This window comes from Nannobrachium achirus (genome assembly GCF_963921795.1).
Source record: "Nannobrachium achirus genome assembly, chromosome: 6".
NCBI lineage: Eukaryota > Metazoa > Chordata > Actinopteri > Myctophiformes > Myctophidae > Nannobrachium > Nannobrachium achirus.
Window position 1 is genome coordinate 71,671,592 of NC_137815.1, and position 22,657 is coordinate 71,694,248.

At 42.9% G+C, this 22,657-nt stretch overlaps 1 protein-coding gene across 1 annotated transcript; it reads left to right on the forward strand.

Moving 5' to 3' along the window:
* Nucleotides 1-1,892: 1,892 nt before the first annotated feature.
* Nucleotides 1,893-22,296, forward strand: LOC308287618 (myosin heavy chain, fast skeletal muscle-like; the record flags this gene model as incomplete). Its single annotated transcript, XM_080728845.1, has 39 exons — nt 1,893-2,102; nt 3,221-3,364; nt 4,654-4,810; nt 4,906-4,933; nt 5,031-5,130; nt 5,238-5,330; nt 5,420-5,483; nt 5,565-5,663; nt 8,038-8,141; nt 8,257-8,395; nt 8,888-9,006; nt 9,298-9,447; nt 9,536-9,706; nt 10,134-10,437; nt 10,928-10,992; nt 11,353-11,440; nt 12,652-12,769; nt 12,891-13,014; nt 13,714-13,850; nt 14,818-15,073; nt 15,340-15,582; nt 15,705-15,881; nt 15,974-16,119; nt 16,700-16,790; nt 16,882-17,271; nt 17,396-17,522; nt 17,671-17,789; nt 17,893-18,089; nt 18,183-18,366; nt 19,422-19,587; nt 19,763-19,887; nt 20,012-20,320; nt 20,494-20,697; nt 20,863-20,988; nt 21,093-21,263; nt 21,350-21,454; nt 21,550-21,645; nt 22,045-22,173; nt 22,276-22,296. 39 exons carry the CDS (start codon nt 1,893-1,895, stop codon nt 22,294-22,296), a joined length of 5,796 nt encoding a protein of 1,931 aa, XP_080584971.1.
* Between the last annotated feature and the right edge of the window lie 361 nt (nt 22,297-22,657).

Here is a 22,657-nt window from a genome sequence, read left to right on the forward strand (position 1 = left end):
TAGTGATTCCTCCTCAAAAGGAGCGGAGTATGAAGTAGCATATCAAGTAATTAACAAGCACACCCTGCCAATAGACTACTATTTTTGTACCATGGCACTGGCATGGACATTAAACACATAGCCAAGGAGCACTAGTACCAAGTATCATGTGAGTGAATAAATATAAATGGTCAACAGGAATGAGAGGACCTTGAAAGGCAGTCCCTACTTTTACTTTCTGCGTAGCATGCAAATAACACCTAATATAAGGCATGCTGAGATGGCTGTCAGGGACCGAGATCATCAGAGTTCCATTTGGTCGGTGAGTGAGACTTTCCATCTGTGATGTTTTCATGGCTTCATAGTCGTATACATGTTTTAGAGATGTCTGCTAATCATAGTCATATCCTGGTGGCAGCTTTTAATAGTCGAATAAATCTATTAGTCCTGTTATTCATTTCTAACATGACTCCGTACATAGTGCCACATAGCTGCGGACATTATTACAGACACTGAATGTTAAGTTCACAGAATAATATGTTATATTGATGAACAGGTTTATAATTATTTAGTTTATAATGATATGGTTTCGGCCAGATTGGAATTAGATTTTGATATTTCATTTTTATTTGGACGTTTCAATTATGTTATGATTATTTAAATAATAATTTGTTGTTTCACCAGATACTTTTGTACTCTTAATCAAGTAATTATTTGGAAGAGTACCTTTACATCTATGGAGTTATTATTAGTTTAAAGTAACAACATTAGTTTATTTATTTTATTTTACAGTTTGGCTAGTCTTCCCACCAGGTGGGCAGATACAGTACAGATACAGTACAGCCACTGTACAGTGGCTTACAGTGGGCAGACAGGTGACCTGTAACCTTAATTCATACACTGGAATAAAAGTGTGAGAAAGAAATCTAGCATTGCTTCAGTACAAATAAAATAAAAAGAATCTAGAAGCATGGCTGTGATGACTTAAGATAATTTGGTGGAATTAAGCATAAGCGAAACACCAACAAACAAACAAACAAAGGAATAAAACATAATGGGCAAGTTACATTTAATTTCATTGCATGTAACTAATATTGAAATAACTCTTTTCAAATCTGGAACTGATGAGAAATGTTAAAATGTCTCTGGTGCAAAGTGTTGTGTGGCAAGAATGAACATTAGGATTCATATAATTAATATAATCCAGTTTGATTCATGATTATAAATTGTATTGAATCATTCAATGTCCTCAAAATGATGTGTTTTCTCCACACTAAAGGCTGCACACAAGATTCCACCGCTACTGGTAGAGGAGAAAAGTGAGTGTTCATAATTTTCCTAATAAATCTACAATTAGCTATAACCATAAGAATAGTCCTACAATTATCTACTCAGATCTCAAGTCAGCAATTGCATAAATCTATTTGTCCGCCTTCATAATAAAATATTAATTACACGAACGGGTACACCTTATTGTGTATCATTATTTTATGCTTTAACTATTGAACAATAGCAGATATACAAGCTCACAGCGCGGCACCGAGTGCCGCGCTGCGAGCTTGTAGATCTGCTATTTTTGAAAAATCGTGAACATTTGAATTTTGACCCGATTCTATAAGTGTCTTTTGAATCCTTCTAAGGTTTTTTGAAAAAAAAACTATGTTTCTATGTCAGCAATCTGGCCAGCCATCGTCAAAGAAAAGGTCCTTTTCACTTAACTGGAGCTCCGTTATTCTGTTCTTGACAGACTACTATGTCAGTGGTTCTCAAACCTTTTCATGTGAAGGACCCCCAAAATGATATGTATTTGGCCACGGACCCCCATCTCAAAATATTTAGTTCCAGGGACCACCCAGAAGCAACATTAATATAATTAACACCATCTATTTGTCCGTCTACAGAAAGCCGCCACCATGAGTACGGACGAAGAGATGAAGCAGTATGGCAAGGCCGCCATTTATCTCCGTAAGCCAGAGAAGGAGAGAATGGAGGCTCAAGCTACGCCCTTTGATGCCAAAACGGCAGCATATGTGGCCGACAAAGCCGGGATGTACCTCAAGTGTAAAATCGTAGGGAAGGACGGTGCCAAAATCAAGGTGGAACTGCTTGGGGACAAGAAGGAGGTAAAGGTTTATCTAAAATCAAGTACCACTGTAAGGGCCGATGTATACTCCACTTTTAGAGCCCACTTTAAATCGGTTCGGCTCTGTTCAAACTACAATATCGTCACCTTAATAAACTAACTTGAATGAGCTGTCCTAACAACCTCCAGGTTCTGGTGCCGCCAAGCCTGTGCTGCCCACACAAAGATCTGAGCTATCCGTGTGCGAAAGATCTCCATATATGGGATCTCTGTATCTCTCAGTCCTTGTCCCCTTTTATGGGCATATTCGTTGGATCGGCGGTTCTACTGAAAAATTACGTTTTGTACAACTGTGCATCATGTAAGTACAGTAACGGCAGGGGAAGTAGCTAAGTATGTAGGCAAAGATCTGGGCTACTCTGCGTGCGAAAGTTGGAGTCTGTAGAACCAACCATGTGCTGTGAGACCTCTTTCATGTGATTCGGGCCAATTCGGCCTCGGCATCAATTAGTAGTCAGGATGGCCTATAAGTCACTGTTTGAGAAAAATGATATTTTTGGGGGGGGGGGGAGGGGGGGGGGGTGCTGCCGACATGTTGTGACACCCAGGACCAAATTTAACTCTAAAAGTGGAGTAGGCCTACATGCAGGCCAGTGGTGTAAAGTAACTAAGTACTTTTACTTACAGTAAGTGCTAAGTACGGTTTTGAGGTACTTTTACTTTACTGGAGTATTTCCAATTACTTCTACTCCACTACATTCTAGATCCAGAAAATGTTACTTTTACTCCACTACATTTATTTGAAAACTTTAGTTACTATTTACTTTGCGGATATAAATTATAATATTATAAAAGATACATTAACCACTTTAGCCCTATTTTATGCCTATAGGCATTTGAAAATAGCCTACAAGCTCACAACGCGTCGCCAAGTGACGCGTTGTGAGCTTGTAGATCAGCTATTTTCAAACATTTTGTACTTTTACTTTTGGTACTTTAAGTACGGTACATTTTGATGCCAATATTTTCGTTGTATTTTACTTGTAACGGAGTACTTCTACATTGCAGTAATGATACTTTTATTCACGTAAAAAAAATGGAGTACTTTTTCCACCACTGATGCAGGCCCTAATCACGATTATTAATATATTTTTCTAGGAAAGAACTGTGCCTGAGGCTGACGTCACCCCCATGAACCCTCCCAAGTATGACAAGATTGAGGACATGGCCATGATGACCCACCTCACTGAAGCCACCGTCCTGTATAACCTCAAAGAGCGTTATGCAGCATGGATGATCTACGTAAGGTTTTAGACTTGTGATTTTTGCGGGTCGACTCGACTCAGTAAAAAGTTGAGTTGAAGTCGACTTTACCCTTCGATGACGTCATCACATCACACACGACCCCCCAATTATGTTGGGTGGGGGGGGGGGGGGGCCCAGATGATTAACTTAATGTGCAACATTGTTTTCTCACTCAACTGTAAACAAACCAACAACGTTTAAGTATATAGACATACAGTAGAGGGTATCTTCACATTTCTAATGTGCGAATTTAAGGACTTTTTAATACCTCTAAATTAATTAGACTAATTAAACATTGTCCAAATTGTCAGATATATAGAGGCAGAAATTGTGAAAATAGCCGACCTACATGCTCACAACGCCTCGCATTGCGAGGCGTTGTGAGCATGTAGATCTGCTATTTTCACAATAGAACCATGTTATACCAAATGTAATGTAGCACTGTAATATTGGATCATTCCGTCCTTGGCAATAAGCAATCCTACTGTTTGAATGCTGTACAGACGCACACATGGAGCAAACATAATGATAGAGGATAGAACTTCGACTTTCGACTTTCTCTGGTGGGAGTCGACTTGTGTAATGAAGTCGACTGAGTCGACTTGTTGACTTTTTCGCTAATGCCCTATTTTCTACATGCTGAGAACAGTTCATGGTTGTTGCACCTGTCGATAGGAAAGAGAGAAAAATACACAGTACAATTTATATCATCAAGTGAAACCCATAGAGAAAACAACAGTATGTAAATAACAAACTTTTAGTTCGTTTTTTTTTTTTTTTTTTTTGTTAACAAAAGTTAACTTGTTCATTTAGTTGCCTCTTCTAACTCGTAACATTAATCCCAGCGGAGATCAGTCTTTTTGCCTTTGAGTGAGTTTTCCAGAGCGGAAGGGAGCGGGTGGAAGTAGGGGGTCCAATGAGTTTCTTTAGATAGGAGGGGGTATTGCTGTGGATCCACTGATGGGTAAGAAGGCAGATCCTTGAAGGTTACTCCATCCTGAAGGAGATGGGAAGCTAGTGTAGAGAATGTAGTATGGCTGTGATATGTTCTCTCTCATCATCAGGATCCTATATAGCAGCACATGACATTCTAGCTACTCAGACTATAAATAGGCAACCACACTCGCAATTTCCCAGAATTTTATCTTTCTAGTTCTGAATGTACTGGAGCTTCTGGATGCTCATGTTAGGGACCCCGATGAGAAGTGCGTTGCAGACAGTAGTCAAAGCCTTGAGGAGACAAGGGTGAGCAAGTTAATGTTCTTTCTCTTCTCCCCTTCCTTCAGACCTACTCTGGCTTGTTCTGTGCGACTGTGAACCCCTACAAGTGGCTCCCAGTGTACGACCAGGAGGTTGTGAATGCCTACAGAGGCAAGAAGCGTATTGAGGCCCCACCTCACATCTTCTCCGTCTCTGACAACGCCTATCAGTTTATGCTGATGGGTACGTACTGTCCTAGTGAGGATAATGTAAAACATACATAACTATAACGGTCTTGTGCCGTATTTGTGACTAAAGGTTTGATTTACATTTTACAGACAAAGAGAACCAGTCTGTCCTGATCACGTAAGTTTCTGTCATCTACTAACTAGGCATTAAAAACAAGAACATTGTACACAAATTGACTAACTGCATTTCTCTGAATGTATGCATTTATAACCAGTGGAGAATCCGGTGCTGGAAAGACTGTGAACACCAAGCGTGTCATCCAGTACTTTGCAACAGCTAGTTCTGGTGGAGAGGGTGGTGCCACTAAAATCAAGGTATATACAGGTTTTAACTTTAACAAATAAATGTTTTTGAACATTTTGAAAATTTGAAAAAAATCTGACCAAATGTTAAACTGGGCGATGTCTGAAACATTCCATAGGGGTCACTGGAGGATCAGATTATTGCAGCCAACCCCTTGCTGGAGGCCTATGGTAATGCCAAGACCATTAGGAATGACAACTCCTCTCGCTTTGTAAGTTTAAAAATAATGTCATTTTATGAGAATACCCGCAACAATTCCACAATGTAGAGAGATGAAACAAAGTGTGCTCTATCAAACAGGGTAAATTCATCAGAATCCATTTTGGCACAACCGGTAAACTGGCCAGTGCTGATATTGAGACATGTAAGTATGAAGTTCACAGATGGTAAATGATATATCCCTTTATGTGAGGATTACATTTTGACTTATGTACAACCCATATAGATCTGCTGGAGAAGTCCAGAGTGACCTTCCAGCTTCCTGCTGAGAGAGGCTACCACATCTTCTTCCAGATGATGACCAACCACAAACCTGAGATCATTGGTAAGTGGAATTACTATTATAGTTTATTATTATTATAGATTATTGTCTCCGCCAGGCCGAAAGGCATGGTCGAGAGACTGTTGCACCCTGTCTGTCTGTCTGTCTGTCTGTCTGTGCAGCTAATCTCTGACGCCGTTGGCCCGGTGCCAAACTGTGCACACATACACTTCCTGGATGCCAATTCAGAACCTCTGCCCCACATTTTTCACATGGGCCTGTTCTAGCGCCACCATGAGTCAGATTTTTACAAAACTTTTAACAACTCCTACAGATTTTGTCCAAAGATCATGCAAATCGGTAGACAGTATCTCTACAGTCATGTGATCAACGTGAATCTGTCCAATTTATCATATTCCATCCCGTTTGGCTAAGATTGGCTTCCAAAGTTTGCAGGATTGCTCTGTTATGAACAAAATGCCTCAAATCATGAACACGCAGCGTGCAGTTTTCATGAAATTGGCACACACATCCCCACTTCCCAAAAGGACGATTGTTTCCTATAACTCCACCGATCAGTTTAAAACTATCTATGCGCACTCCCTAGCGGCCAAGGAAAAAACATTTGCCCTGCATTTTTCACATCTGCCTTTTATAGCACCACCAGGAGGCCGACTTATGCAAAACATATTCTTTGATATTAGTCCTTCAGATTTTATCCAAAGATTATGCATATCACTACACACTGTGTAGTGATCACTATCTATAGTGATGTGATCAAGACAGATTTTTCTGATATTTCATATTCTATCCTGATTGGCTAACATTGGGTTTCAGGATTGGTCCGTTTTGAACAAAATGCCTCAAATCATGAACGCAGCCTGTGATTTGCGTGGAATGTTGCGCACACATTCCCACTAGGCCAAGGAACAAATGCCACCCTTTTCACATTGCCTTATTATAGCGTCACCAGCAGGTCAACTTTTGCTAAACACATTTTTGGAACAAAATGCCTCAAATCATGCATGCAGCGTCTGAATGCCATGAAAGGCCCAAGAACACATGGCACCCTTTTCACATTGGCCTATTGTAGCGCCACCAGGAGGCCACAATAACCTACCTGACTTGGCGGAGAGCGCTGTTTCTAGTTGTTAAATGGAATTACTGATGCTGATGCAGTGAGATAACCCGACTCCGACCAGATGGCGGTGGAATTGAGTTCACAAGTTAAAGGACAACTCCGCCCTAAATCACTTCTAGGCTCATTTTCCTACTTATATTGATCCAAAAAGACTGTCCATGGGGTCTATTAGGCACAAATGCCCCTGTTGTCCATTTCCCCCTGCAGAACCAAGCAGCTCTCATAGCATAGAGTGGAGCTTATAAGCCTATCGCTTTTACACTATTTGTTGCGGTCAAAAGTGATTTATTTTTTCATGACTGTGTTACTAGTTGTCATTACAAACACATCCATGCCTTGATTGCACCACACAAGCCACCACAATGGCAAAAATCATGTTTTGGGGTGAGCATTCGGCACAACTGCCAATCAAAGTGACTGTATTGGCCAATCACAGTGTGTCTTTTCCGGGACTTGGCAAAACACATAAAAGCATAACATCTGTTTAGCAGAGTGTCATGACTTTTGTGGGACAACGATGGCATGGATGTGTTTGTAATGACAACTAGTAACACATTCATGAAAAATAAAAACTTTTAACCACAACAAATAGTGTAAAAGCGATAGGCTTATAGGCTCCACTCTATGCTATGAGAGCTGCAGGGTTCTGCTGGGGAAACTGGACAACATGGGCATTTGTGCCTAATAGACCCCATGGACAGTCTTTTTGGATCAATATAAGTAGGAAAATGAGCCTAGAAGTGATTTAGGGCAGAGTTGTCCTTTAAGTTCACAAAGTATTGTGAACTTGTGAACTCAATACCACTGAGTGAGATTAGCATTGGTTGATTGATTGAAGACTTTATTAGAAGTTTGCATAGGAAAAGGTACAGTTTCATGACGGTACAGTTCACTGGTACAAGGTCTACTAAAAGGAGATCCATGAAAAGACTAAGCTTATTTCCACAGGAAACCATTAAAGTATCTCATATAGTATAGCAGTGAGAGCAGAGAGGGAAGCACGCACATCTCCAAAAGATGTTTCAGGTGCTGAACCAAAAATACACACCATAGGAAGAAGGGAAGTCCGCACACTGTTCTGTAGCTCCAGCGACAATTTTATTGAGGAGAAACAACGTTTTGACCCCGGTGCGTCTTCATCAGGAGACGACCCACCAGGGTCGAAACGTTGTATCTTCTCAATAAAATTGTCGCACAACAGTGTGCGGACTTCCCCTCTTCCTATAAGATTAGCAGTGAGAACATCAATGAATGAATAAAAAACACATGTTCTCACCTTTTTTAATCCCTTTTCAGAGCAGTGTCTGATCACCGCCAACCCCTACGACTTCCCCCTGATCAGCATGGGTGTGATCGCTGTGGCCAGCATCGATGACAAACTGGAACTCGAAGCTACTGATGTCAGTGAACATTTAGTTTACCGTTGAGTTGTAGCCTACACAATTCTAATTGGATGTTTGTTGATCTAATGCTTAATTTCAATCTCTTGAATACATCTCTGCTCGTTGACATCAGGACGCTATTGACATCCTGGGCTTCAGTCTCGAGGAGAAACAGGGCATCTACAAGTTCACCGGCGCTGTGATGCACCATGGTAAATTGACCTTCAAACAGAAGCAGCGCGAGGAACAGGCAGAACCAGACGGCACTGAGGGTGAGAGGAATGAAAATAATGCTGTAATGCTTTGTCACAAAGATTGTATTTAGTTATATTCTAAATGAACTAAGCCAGTGGTTCTCAACCCTTTTACACTAGAAGATCTGTCTCTATACCACTATAAAAACTGATATAAATACAGTTGTGTAGACCTACCCCATCCTATTCAGCTATGCACAGTTAACACAGGAGGCCAATATATTCCTTGAATTCATGGAGATTGTTTAGTTTAGTTTGTTGCATTCCTAAGCTATTTTGATGACCGGGTCCATATTTAGCTACTATACTCTGTGAACTTCCCATGCAAATTGCACAAGCCGCGGAGTCTATTGAAGTTGCAACAGCACTGCTGCAGAGACTCTGTTAGAAGGATGGTTATTGGGTTTACCTACTATTCTAGTTTACTATCTCTTTGCAATTGACGTATTACCTTGTGTTTACCTTGCTTACTGTTAAATACCTAAATTGCAAATTGTGTGAACATTTCAGTGGCAGACAAGATTTGCTACCTTTTGGGCATGAACTCAGCAGATTTGCTTAAGGCATACTGCTACCCCAGAGTCAAAGTGGGAAATGAGTACGTCACTAAGGGACAAACTGTGCCACAGGTGAGTAACTTGACATTTTTGTATGTATGATATCTGATTTCATACGCACCTTACATTCTCAACGCAGCACAAGAACTCTAATGTATTTTTGCAGGATTAATCGGTAGTAGTATCTCTATAGTCATTAAACTAGTTATTATTTACTTAAGACTAGATTTGATATGATATATTACCTTGTGTTTTCCTTGCTTACTGTAAATTGGTCTGGATTAAGAGTGGCTAAATCTTTAATTCTACATTCTGAATTGTGTATTTCAATACCGCTACTAAATAACGTTCCTATTTCCTTAGGTCATGAACTCAGTTGGTGCCTTGGCCAAGTCCATCTATGAGAAGCTGTTCTTGTGGATGGTCATTAGGATCAACGAGCAGCTGAGCACACCAGCTCAGAGAAACTACTACATTGGTGTGCTGGACATCGCTGGTTTTGAAATCTTTGATGTAAGAATTGACTTGTTTTAAGTGGGATACTCATTATTTTTTGTCACAAAGTTAGGGACTAACAGGCTAATGATATTTCAACTTACAGTTCAACACTCTGGAGCAACTGTGCATCAACTTCGTCAATGAGAAACTGCAACAGTTTTTCAACCACACAATGTTTGTTCTGGAGCAAGAGGAGTACCTGAAGGAGGGAATTCCCTGGGATCTCGTTGACTTCGGCATGGACTTGGCTGTCTGCATTGAGCTCATTGAGAAGGTATACAATTATTATTATATTTGCATGTATTATCTTGGACTTGGCTATCTGCATTGAGCTCATTGAGAAGGTATCATTATTGCGACCATAGGTTGCAGTTTAGTATGTGAACGGTCACATCCTGTCCGTATGTATCTCTGTCTGTCTGTCACGCCTGACACTGTGGTGCTATGGGTTTGTCCCTCTGACAAATAACCCCATTGACTTGAATGGGAAAATACAAAAACGGAGAACCACACTTGCAATTTCCCAACATTGCATCTTTCTAGTTAGTGTCGTATACTATTGTTATCAGCTGGAGTTTACGGAGTAACATATAGCTTCCTTGAGAAGGTAAACAATTATTTTGTGCTTTAATGGACATGATTTTAATATTTTTTTTAGTTTGTTTTTTGTTGATTTGTCTCTTTTGTCTCCTCTACAAAAGCCCTTGGGCGTCTTCTCCATCCTTGAGGAGCAGTGCATGTTCCCGAAGGCTACGGACAAATCCTTCGCCGAGAAGTTGATTGACCAGCATCTTGGGAAGAACAAGGCCTTTGAGAAACCCAAACCAGGGAAAGGCAAAGGTGAAGCCCACTTCTCCCTGGTCCACTACGCTGGAACCGTGGACTACAGCATCACAGGCTGGCTGGAGAAGAACAAGGATCCACTTAATGACTCTGTGGTGCAGCTGTTCACCAAGTCTTCAGTTAAACTGCTTGCAACACTTTATCCCGCACCTGAGCCTGAAGGTAAGTTTATTCATAGAATAAAATGTGTTCAGTTAAAATGCTGGGTGTACTGTATCCCCCACCTGAGCCTGAAGGTATGTTTATTCATAGAATATAGTGTGTTCTGGGACTGGGACACACAGAGCACAATTCCAACCTTTAGCGGGCCTTTAGCGTGCTGGGAACTAGAGTTATGGCTGTTTAAACCCCGGGCCAATAGGAACACAGAGAGGGGGGGGGGGGGGGGCAGTGGCAGAGCAATGGTGTGCGCAGGTCTCTGGTGTGGCTATTCTGACGGCAGACCCCTGACCAAGTTTGGTGGGCAACGGTGCTGCATGTTACGTTTGTATGCCCACCCACCCGACCAAACAACTTCTAGGCAATTTAAACAAATCATCCACCTGGGCCTGAAGTTACTATTATATTAATATACTATAAACACTCTGACAAGAAGAGAGGCATTTTTATTGTGTTTAACTAATGATAACTCATGATTGTAACATGTAAACAGATACTACAAAGAAAGGAGGCAAGAAGAAGGGTGGCTCTATGCAGACTGTGTCAAGTGCTTTCAGGGTAAGAATATGTATTCATTATCAACTTTAAATTCCTGTACGAATATTTATTATAATTTTTTTCCAACATTACATTATTGTAAGAATGAAGCATTATTATTATCAACATTATATCCATGTATGAAATATGCAGGTATTTTCATGTTGAAATTAAACTATTTCTGTATCACATGTTGTAAGCTTGTAACTCTGCTTTAAAATGGGGCTTAAAGTGGTTAATTTATGTTTCAGGGGGGAAATAATCTGGAGAGTAACTAGTATCTAATGAGTTCAAATAAGTAGTAGTAGTTTAGGGAAAAAGTACAATGTCGTATGAGTTTCTACTAATAATAAGCTTAATTGTCTCATTATGTCTCAACAGGCAAACTTGGCGTTGCTGATGACCAACTTGCATCGCACTCATCCTCACTTTGTGCGTTGCCTGATTCCCAACGAGTCCAAGACTCCAGGTAAACAGAAAATAAACATTTAAACAGTGATAGTCATTTAACGCAACTTTGGCCAGTGTGTACAGTAACTATTTTGTACTGATTGCGACCGTAGGTCGCAGTTACTTCTATACTATCCAAACCTCCACCGGCTGTCAGTCCGTCAGTCCGTCTGTCCATCAGGTCACTCGTCACACGTCACACTTTCCCCCTACTCATATCTCCGCCACCGTTGGCCCGATCCATGCCAAAATTTCCACACAAACTCCTTGCCTGCCAAACTACAACCTCCAAGGACCCCCGGAGCTCCAGGGACCCCCAGGTCCCTGGGGGACCCCCAGGTGTAAAAAATGACCAAATGTGCAAAAAAGACCAAATGACCACCCCAACGGGGCTCCACACGGGGAATTCCCGGGGACCACCGACACCTGGTGCTCCAGAACGGATGCAAAAGTGGTGGCGCCCCCAGTGGAGGACCCCCTCCACTGCAGCGCACATAAAATGCCGTAACTCGGGCTAGGAGCGACCGGGAGAGCCGGGGACGGTACCTATTCGTCCACTTCGGCGGCGCGGAGACCCCACCCCTCATTTCTCACATGGCCCTCTTCTAGCGACACCATGAGGCCGATTCTTGCAAAACACATTTTTGGACACTGCTCCTACAATTTTTGCCCTAAAATCACGCAAATCGGTACACAGTATGTCTACACTCATCTCATCAACATGGATCTGTCCCATATAGCGTCACCTTCAGGCCGATTTTTTAAAACACATTTTTGGACACTGCTCCTACAATTTTTGCCCTAAAATCACGCAAATCGCTACACAGTATGTCTACACTCATGTCATCAACATGGATCTGTCCCATATAGCGCCACCATCAGGCCGATTTTTTCAAACACATTTTTGGACACTGCTCCTACAGATTTTGCCCTAAAATCACGCAAATCTGTAAACAGTACGTCTACACTCATCTCATCAACATGGATCTGTCCCATTTAGCACCACCTTCAGGCCGATTTTTTAAAACACATTTTTGGACACTGCTCCTACAATTTTTGCCCTAAAATCACGCAAATCGCACAGTATCTCTACAGTCATGTAATCAAAACGCATCTGTCCCATCTAGCGCCACCATCAGGACGATTTTGGAAAGACTTTTTTGTTTGCCTATTTGTGGAGATAAGCGACTAGGGAGTCTTACTGGTAATAATGAAGCAACATGTTTACAGGGCTGATGGAGAACTTCCTGGTCATCCACCAGTTGAGGTGTAACGGTGTGCTGGAGGGCATCAGGATCTGCAGAAAGGGCTTCCCCAGCAGAATCCCTTATGCTGACTTCAAGCAGAGGTATTTATTATTCCTTACTTTTTTAGTTCCATTCATATTCATGCAAAATTACCCACTTTTACAAAACGGGTACAGAGTACTGAACGTCAGCGGAAAATGACCATGAACTTTTACAAATCAGGTACAAAGTACTGAATGCCAGCGCATGCCCCGAAGGCGCGTTTATGGACAACAAGAAAGCCTCTGAGAAGCTGCTTGGCTCCATTGACGTACCTCAAGATGAGTACAAGTTTGGACATACCAAGGTAAACACACTCCCAACATTATCCAGAGAGGACTAAAAGTAGATTTTACGGTTGTTTAGTTACAGTGTTTGTGACATTGCATTCAGGTGTTCTTCAGGTTGTTTAGTTACAGTGTTTGTGCCATTGCATTCAGGTACTCTTCAGGATGTTTAGTTACAGTGTTTGTTGACATTGCATTCAGGTGTTCGTCAGGATGTTTAGTTACAGTGTTTGTGACATTGCATTCAGGTGTTCGTCAGGATGTTTAGTTACAGTGTTTGTGACATTGCATTCAGGTGTTCTTCAGGATGTTTAGTTAAAGTGTTTGTGACATTGCATTCAGGTGTTCTTCAGGATGTTTAGTTACAGTGTTTGTGACATTGCATTCAGGTGTTCGTCAGGATGTTTAGTTACATTGTTTGTGACATTGCATTCAGGTGTTCTTCAGGTTGTTTAGTTACAGTGTTTGTGCCATTGCATTCAGGTACTCTTCAGGATGTTTAGTTACAGTGTTTGTTGACATTGCATTCAGGTGTTCGTCAGGATGTTTAGTTACAGTGTTTGTGACATTGCATTCAGGTGTTCTTCAGGATGTTTAGTTACAGTGTTTGTGACATTGCATTCAGGTGTTCCTCAGTTTGTTTAGTTACAGTGTTTGTGACATTGCATTCAGGTGTTCCTCAGTTTGTTTAGTTACAGTGTTTGTGACATTGCATTCAGGTGTTCTTCAAAGCTGGTCTGCTGGGTGTCCTGGAGGAGATGCGAGATGAGAAGCTGTTTATTCTAGTCACCATGACTCAGGCTCTTGCAAGAGGTTACGTCATGAGGAAGGAGTTTGTCAAGATGATGGCTAGGAGGTACTTTGAAAACATCAATTCAATATTGAGTACAATTTGTAAGTAAACATTGCCATTGCTCAATAAAACAAATGTAAAGCGTCAATAAAATAGCAAACATTGCCAAGCAAGCTTTTGGTGATGGTGACAAGGTAAAAAAACTCCCCTTAACAATTTGTACGCCAAACTCGTTCAGTAACGAGATACGGCCACTTGAGGTCGCTGTGCCAAAAGGAGTTGTCTCGTTCAGGAACAACACAAAGGGTTAACTTGGTTACATGGAGCTGCATGCATCCTGTGTTGTCAGTGAAAGACTGATGGATGGTCCATACGTCATAACGTAGCTCGCAGAGAGACAAAATGGCGCATCTAGGCTGCATTGATTTCTATTCTCTACTGAAACATAAAAAGGGCTTTATCTATGAATAAGGTGCAAAGAACGCCAGGGAAGCAGAAATCTGATTGTTTTCACAGTGACACTTTACCGCGATGGTCGGCCCCGGTTTGGAGTTTAGTTTCGCGAGTGTTTGTAAACAAATGGATTATCCTCCTCAATAGTCAGTGGACACTCACGTGCACACGCACGAAGCTTCCGAGGCTCTTCAAAATTAAAGCGTAAGTGAACGACGGCAGCAGCAACAGCTAGAAATGTTAGAAACCTTGGCTTCCCATGTGTTAAATGGAGAAGAATACCAACAGCAATAACAACAACGACAACAGTAACAACTATAATGACGCGATAATAGCAGTAATAATTAGAAGTGTGGTTACACTGGCGCGCGGGATACGAGGAATCCGCTGGGAAAAGTTTAGAGTGGGTTTAGAGTTTTTGGGCGGTGCTCCTGGAAGGATCTAAGCTCAAGCGTGGCCTACATGTTGGCACAAAGCGCTCAAAGTTTGTTGTACGCCCAGGGTCACATTGGCCTAGCTTCGCGGGACACTTAATGAAATTAACTTCCACTCACTTCACACTAACTGTTTTCCACAGAGAGGCCATTTACACCATCCAGTTCAACATGCGCTCATTCGTGAATGTGAAACACTGGCCATGGATGATGGTCTACTACAAGATCAAGCCTCTCCTGCAGAGCGCTGAGACAGAGAAAGAACTGCAGAACATGAAGGAGAACTATGAGAAGATGAAGGTTGACCTGGCTGCTGCGCTGGCCTCCAAGAAGACCCTGGAGGAGAAGCTGATCGCTGTAACGCAAGAGAAAAATAACCTTTCGACCGCAGCGGCATCAGTAAGTAGCTACACTTGCTACACTTGTATACTGTAATATATATCCTTCTGGAGGTGGTCGATGTCCCCCAGCTTCTTCCTTGTCCTCACCTCCGCCACTGCCTCCGTACTGTCCCAGCTCTAACAATGATAGAGACAACTTGTTCAGTCTGTTAATGTCGCTTGTGTTAATGTACCCGCCCAAGGAAGCAGCTGCAAAATGCATATATCTCTACCAAGAACAAACGCTGGCATGTTCCCTCACTCATCCTTTCCATTGACAACCAGGGTGACGAGGCACTGAACGATGCAGAGGAGAGATGCGAGGGTCTTATTAAAAGTAAGATCCAGTTGGAGGCCAAGCTCAAAGAGACTTCTGAGAGACTGGAGGATGAGGAGGAAATCAATGCTGAGCTGACTGCCAAGAAGAGGAAGCTGGAAGATGAATGCTCTGAGCTCAAGAAGGACATCGATGACCTGGAGCTCACCTTGGCCAAAGTGGAGAAGGAAAAACACGCCACTGAAAACAAGGTTCGACATTATACTCTCTAGCTGTAAAGTTATGGAACAACAATGATCCATTCAAGATTATACACTCTAGCCATCTTATCAAGTTATAGAACAATAGTGATCCATTCTTTCATGTTATTTAGGTGAAGAACCTGACCGAGGAGATGGCCTCTCAGGATGAAGGTCTTGCTAAGCTGACCAAGGAGAAGAAGGCCCTCCAAGAGGCCCACCAGCAGACCCTGGATGACCTGCAGGCAGAGGAAGACAAAGTCAACACTCTGACCAAGGCCAAGACCAAGCTGGAGCAGCAAGTTGACGATGTAAGTTTTACCAAAGTCAAGCACATGTTTTGAATACATTATGTTTATTGTTTCACTGAATGATGATGTGCAAATTGTTTATCGTTGTGCAGCTGGAGGGTTCTCTGGAGCAAGAGAAGAAGCTCCGCATGGACCTGGAGAGAGCCAAGAGAAAGCTGGAGGGTGACCTGAAACTGGCCCAGGAATCCATCATGGACCTGGAGAATGACAAGCAGCAGTCTGACGAGAAGATAAAGAAGTAATGTGGATCACAATATGAATATCATTATTAATAATAACCAGTAAGACACCCTAAGGGAGAGAAGGCGAGGTCACACACATGGGTGTGTGCACATGGGTGCTTTGGCACCCTTCTGCTGAGCTGGTCGAGTCATCACTGTGATGTCAGAACAGGTCAGCTATATCCATATATGGAGTCTGTGAGGTCAGATGTAGAGTTATTGACCAGCTCCATATATGGATCCATATAGGGGCATTGCCAATATGGGCTTAATATATGGGCATTCCCAGATAGGGGCTTATTATTGATGACATCAGGGATCTCCATATATGGGCATGGACATCCAGGTGATGATAGTCAGCAGTCTTGACAGTCAACAATGTGATGTCAGAACAGCTTTGAGGCGTTACGGACGAGCGGACGGACGGACGGACGGACGGACGGACGGACGGACGGACGGACGGACGGACGGACGGACTGATGGACAGGATGTGCCAGTTTTCATAGTGAACTGCGACCTATGGTTGCAATAATATCAACTATATGAAATGCCATGGAGAAAAGCTACCACTAAAATATGACGTACTGTATTCCACAGGAAGGACTTTGAAATCGCCCAGCTTCTGAGTAAGATTGAGGATGAGCAGTCTCTGGGCGCCCAGCTGCAGAAGAAGATCAAAGAACTTCAGGTATTTTCCCAGCTGTAATTAATGAATTATTATAATAAGTAAGGGTGCATTTTTATTTTCAGATGTTAATCTGACATCATTCATTTGAAAGGCTCGTATTGAAGAGCTGGAGGAGGAGATCGAGGCAGAGAGGGCCGCTCGTGCCAAGGTGGAGAAGCAGAGAGCCGACCTCTCCAGGGAACTGGAGGAGATCAGCGAGAGGCTGGAGGAGGCTGGTGGAGCCACCGCCGCTCAGATCGAGATGAACAAGAAGCGTGAGGCGGAGTTCCAGAAGCTGCGTCGTGACCTTGAGGAGTCCACCCTGCAGCACGAGGCCACCGCCTCCGGTCTCCGTAAGAAGCAGGCTGACAGCGTGGCTGAACTGGGTGAGCAGATCGACAACCTCCAGAGAGTCAAGCAGAAACTTGAGAAGGAGAAAAGCGAGTACAAGATGGAGATCGATGACCTGTCCAGCAACATGGAGGCTGTCGCTAAGGCAAAGGTAGAAGAGAATGCTTGTGTGTAATTCTTGTCAAAACACTTGTTCAACAAACAGATCATGGGGGGAAAAACGAGGGTATACATTGCAGCTTACTTCAGTGATTGGATCCAATGTTATTCAACAGGGAAATCTTGAGAAGATGTGCCGCACCCTTGAGGACCAACTCAGTGAAATCAAGTCCAAGAGTGATGAGAACGTTCGCCAGTTAAATGACATTGGAGCTCAGAAAGCGAGACTGTTGACTGAAAATGGTAAATGTTCACTGTAAAACCTACATGGGTTTTCAATGGTATTTGAGCAAATTCCGAAATTAGAGACAATGCTTTGATTGGCAGTTATCCCATGTATTCAACAAAGATTATGTAAATGTTTGGAACTAATATTCAAATTTCTAACTAGGCGAGTTTGCTCGTCAACTTGAAGAGAAAGAAGCTCTCGTCTCTCAGCTCACCAGAGGCAAGCAGGCCTTCGTCCAACAGATTGAGGAGTTGAAGAGACACGTTGAAGAGGAGGTTAAGGTAAGGAATAGGCGTTTCTTCACTTTTTCTTATGAATAGGCCTAATAACATCTGTCTGTAATTTCATCCAGTTGACATTATTTTGTCATCTTTCTTTCGACAGGCAAAGAATGCCCTTGCCCATGCTGTGCAATCAGCTCGCCATGACTGTGACCTCCTGAGGGAGCAGTTTGAGGAGGAACAGGAAGCTAAGGCAGAACTCCAGAGAGGAATGTCCAAGGCCAACGGTGAAGTGTCTCAGTGGAGGGCCAAGTATGAGACTGATGCTGTCCAACGCACTGAGGAGCTGGAGGAAGCTAAGTAAGTCATCAGTGTTTTTACAATCATCAGGTACCGCTCACTGTACAAAATATTGCTCACGATAACTTGATTCCATTCGACACTGATCAACAGGAAGAAGCTCGCCCAGCGTCTTCAGGAGGCCGAGGAGCAAATCGAGGCTGTAAATAGCAAGTGCGCCTCTTTGGAGAAGACCAAGCAGAGACTCCAGGGTGAAGTGGAAGACCTCATGATTGATGTGGAGAGGGCCAACGGTTTGGCCGCCAACCTTGACAAGAAACAGAGGAACTTCGATAAGGTGCTTTGACAGACATTATTTTAAAACAAATTAATTTCCTCCTTAAAGTGGTGTAAATGACACATTCTATTACATATTCTGTGCAGGTCCTTAAAGTGGGGTAAACGATACGATTCAAGGTTCACGATTTACAATGTCACGATTTTTTTTCTCTAACCCCCCCCCCCAGCTATTAATCTCATACAGTATGTATGTACTACATTTTCATACCATTTATTTAACTACATTTCCAAAGTAGCATACTTTCCATGTACTCAAAAGTAAAAGTGCTCAATGTCTGTGCAACAACTGTAAACATACTTTCTTATTGTTTAGAACCTAGCTACAGGGTTAACATGTAAAAAAACGTTATTTTTGATGCTATTGTAGCCCCCACAGTTAGTACCAGCCATGAACCAGCGACAACAGCCCTGCTATTCGGGCTCAGCCCTATTAGCACGACTGGTTGTGCGTTGGACTGGCGAGTGGGAGTCCCGGGTTCAATCCCCGCTTCCATACATCACTACAATCTGGCGTAGTCGGCAGGACGAGGGGCGTGATATCCTCGCGTGAGGGACAGGTCCACGTCGTGTGCGGCGGTCCACGGCGTGAAGTGTGGAGCACGAGGGCGCGCTCCAAAGATCGGGGGGGTGATTGTAGCCCCCACAGTTAGTACCAGCCATGAATCAGCGACAAGAGCCCTGTTAATTGGGTTCAGCCCTATTAGCACGACTGGTCGTACGTTGGATTGGCGAGTGGGAGTCCCGGGTTCAATCCCCGCTTCCACGCATCATTACACTATATTAGAATAGAAGTTGACCTATGTGACAGTGCAGAAACATAATTGCCTTCCTTGATGCATTAATGATGCGTCAACCTGGTCACAGACACACAGACCTCCCCCAGCAGTGCTCTGAACTAATCGCTCTCCAAAAGCCATTGAATACCATTTAATATGATTAAGTTAAACTCACATTTCATATCAGACACACCCTAATTCATTAGCCCCCCCAATTTTATTTTTTTTAATCGTTACATGCCTATAAATGACACATTTCATCTCAAATGCTGTGCAGGTCCTGGCAGAATGGAAGCAGAAGTTTGAAGAGGGTCAGGCTGAACTGGAGGGAGCTCAGAAAGAGGCTCGTTCTCTCAGCACTGAGGTGTTCAAGATGAAGAACTCCTACGAGGAGTCTCTGGACCAACTGGAGACCATGAAGCGTGAGAACAAGAACCTGCAACGTAAGTCTTCTCTACAGTACATCCTTCTTTTAATAACGTACAAAAAAAGAAAAGAAAAGAAAACATTAAATGTTCAAGATTAATTGTGGTTCAGGCTGCAACTTTATTCAAATGCAAATACAAATCCAGTTGCTTATTGGAAAGATCCTCATTCATTATTTACAAACAACTTCAGAGGAGATCTCAGACCTGACTGAACAGATCGGTGAGACTGGAAAGAGCATCCACGAGCTGGAGAAATCCAAGAAACAGGTGGAGACAGAGAAGTCAGAGATCCAGACAGCCCTGGAGGAAGCTGAGGTAAAACTAGATGTCTCTATCTTAGATTTCTTTCAATACATTTTATATTCAAACAGTGTAGCAGTATATGATGGATGTTACATTAAAAGGTCCTACAACCTTTTGCTCCCGTGTTACATTTCAGGGTACTCTGGAGCACGAAGAGTCCAAGATTCTTCGTGTGCAGCTGGAGCTCAACCAGATCAAGGGTGAGGTTGACAGGAAGCTGGCAGAGAAGGACGAGGAGATGGAGCAGATCAAGAGGAACAGCCAGAGGGTGATTGACTCCATGCAGAGCACTCTGGACTCTGAGGTCAGGAGCAGGAATGATGCCCTGAGGATCAAGAAGAAGATGGAGGGAGACCTGAACGAGATGGAGGTTCAGCTGAGCCACGCCAACCGCCAGGCTGCTGAGGCCCAGAAGCAGCTGAGGAATGTCCAGGGACAGCTCAAGGTGCAGAATACATAGTAGTTAGACAGTAGACAATAGACACATATTCAAACACAAGGTAGTTAAACAGAGACCATAGACATACCGGTATATTCAAACAATGAAACTGCTCTGAACTACAGTCACGTTCTGATGTTTCTCTTTAACACGACCACCTCGAATGTGATTTGTTTTAGGATGCCCAACTGCACCTTGACGACGCTGTCAGAGGACAGGAGGACGTGAAGGAACAGGCTGCCATGGTGGAGCGTAGGAATGGCCTCATGGTGGCTGAGATCGAGGAGCTGAGAGTGGCTCTGGAACAGACAGAGAGAGGCCGCAAAGCAGCCGAGCAGGAACTGGTGGATGCCAGTGAGCGCGGTGGCCTGTTGCACTCCCAGGTACATCCACATCAACATATTTAACATACTCCTTTCTCCTGAACGTTGTTCTGTCTACTGAGATAATCATGTCGTTAGTCGCGTCGAATGGCCTTATTTCTTTTCAGTTTAACATACATACAGTATCATGCATACCTGCGTACCTAAACTGAATCTTTGTTTTAGAACACAAGCCTTGTGAACACCAAGAAGAAACTTGAAGCTGACCTGATCCAGGTCCAAGGCGAAGTGGACGACAGTGTTCAAGAAGCAAGGAATGCTGAGGAGAAGGCCAAGAAGGCCATCACTGATGTAAGTTAGGATGATCTCCACAGCGTGTGTGATGCAGCGGCATATTTTTTGTTCTTTGCGGGACAACAAAGTATATTTGATCTTACACAAAAACTACTTTCCAGGCTGCTATGATGGCCGAGGAGCTGAAGAAAGAGCAGGACACCAGCTCTCACCTGGAGAGGATGAAGAAGAACCTGGAAGTCTCCGTCAAGGACCTGCAGCACCGTCTGGACGAGGCTGAGAACCTGGCCATGAAGGGAGGCAAGAAGCAGCTCCAGAAATTGGAGGGCAGGGTAAGATATCCTTCACTTCAACAGGGCGCATAGTCAATGAAATAAGAATACATCATTTGATAATAATATATTATTCAATTGTGAAGGTGCGTGAACTGGAGGCAGAGGTTGAAAACGCACAGAGAGCCGGAGGAGACGCTATTAAAGGTGTGCGCAAGTACGAGAGGAGGGTGAAGGAGCTGACATACCAGGTACTGTATATCATATTCACTCAAATGACCATCATGCCTCTGAGAAAATTAATAGAATGCATGAACTGAGGTTATGTATTCACTCTGATCGACAGACTGAAGAGGACAAGAAGAATATGGCCAAGCTTCAGGAACTGGTGGACAAACTGCAGATGAAGGTGAAGGGCTACAAGAGGCAGGCGGAGGAAGCGGTAAGACATATATGTATTCATACATGTTTAGTTGTCGCCATGGGCATAGTGTTGTAGTCATATGGAATAACTAAAGAAATAATAGCGATAGGAATCAGTGAATATGACCAACATCAGTCCATTTTTCAGTGTCCATCGTTTGCCATGCTTCTGCAGTATGACATGCACACAGCTGCAGACGCAGGCAGTTTAAAGGAATAATGGTAACAGTGCATAATCCAAAATGGACTGCAGAAACCAATTGATTGTGTAAGCTGTAATTTCAGGCTCAGGCTGCCGAACAATATCAAGAGCACAGCCACGGTTGTGCGATTCCAATGAGAACTTCATGTGGTCCCAAAATGTCTTGTTTGGACCATAATTGCTCTTTTCAAATCTTGACGCTCTATCACATTTTAGGAGGAGGCAGCCAACACTCACCTGTCCAAGTGCAGAAAGGTTCAGCATGAGCTGGAGGAGGCTGAGGAGCGTGCCGACATCGCTGAATCCCAGGTCAACAAGATGAGAACTAAGACTCGTGACTCCAAGGTAAATACCTGTTCAATATGAAAGGTTAATTAAGATGATTATCTTTAACATTTAACTGAAGACTAATGAAGAATATCTAATTGTATATTCCTATCTTTACAGGGAAAAGATGCTGCTGAATAGGTTCTCCAACTCAAGTCACCGTAAAGAGTCATAAAATATGACCCATCGTATTCAAAAGGTCATAAAATATGACCCATTGTATTCAATAAAGGTGGCAACAAAAGAATATTGTGTCTATTTACTTTGTCAATCATTTTTTATTGTCAGCGTATTCTGGTTCCACTATACCATTTTATAAACAAAATAAAATACATATGTTATAAGGACAATTATCTTAAGGACTGTGGGTGGTCATATGAATTGTGATTTTTAAACTGAATCCATTCTTTTGGGGTCCAGGATTAACCTCTGCAAGGCCAGACTTCACAGTCTAAATGGGTGGGTATCACAAGAAAGTGTGAAAAATACTCACATTTTGTAC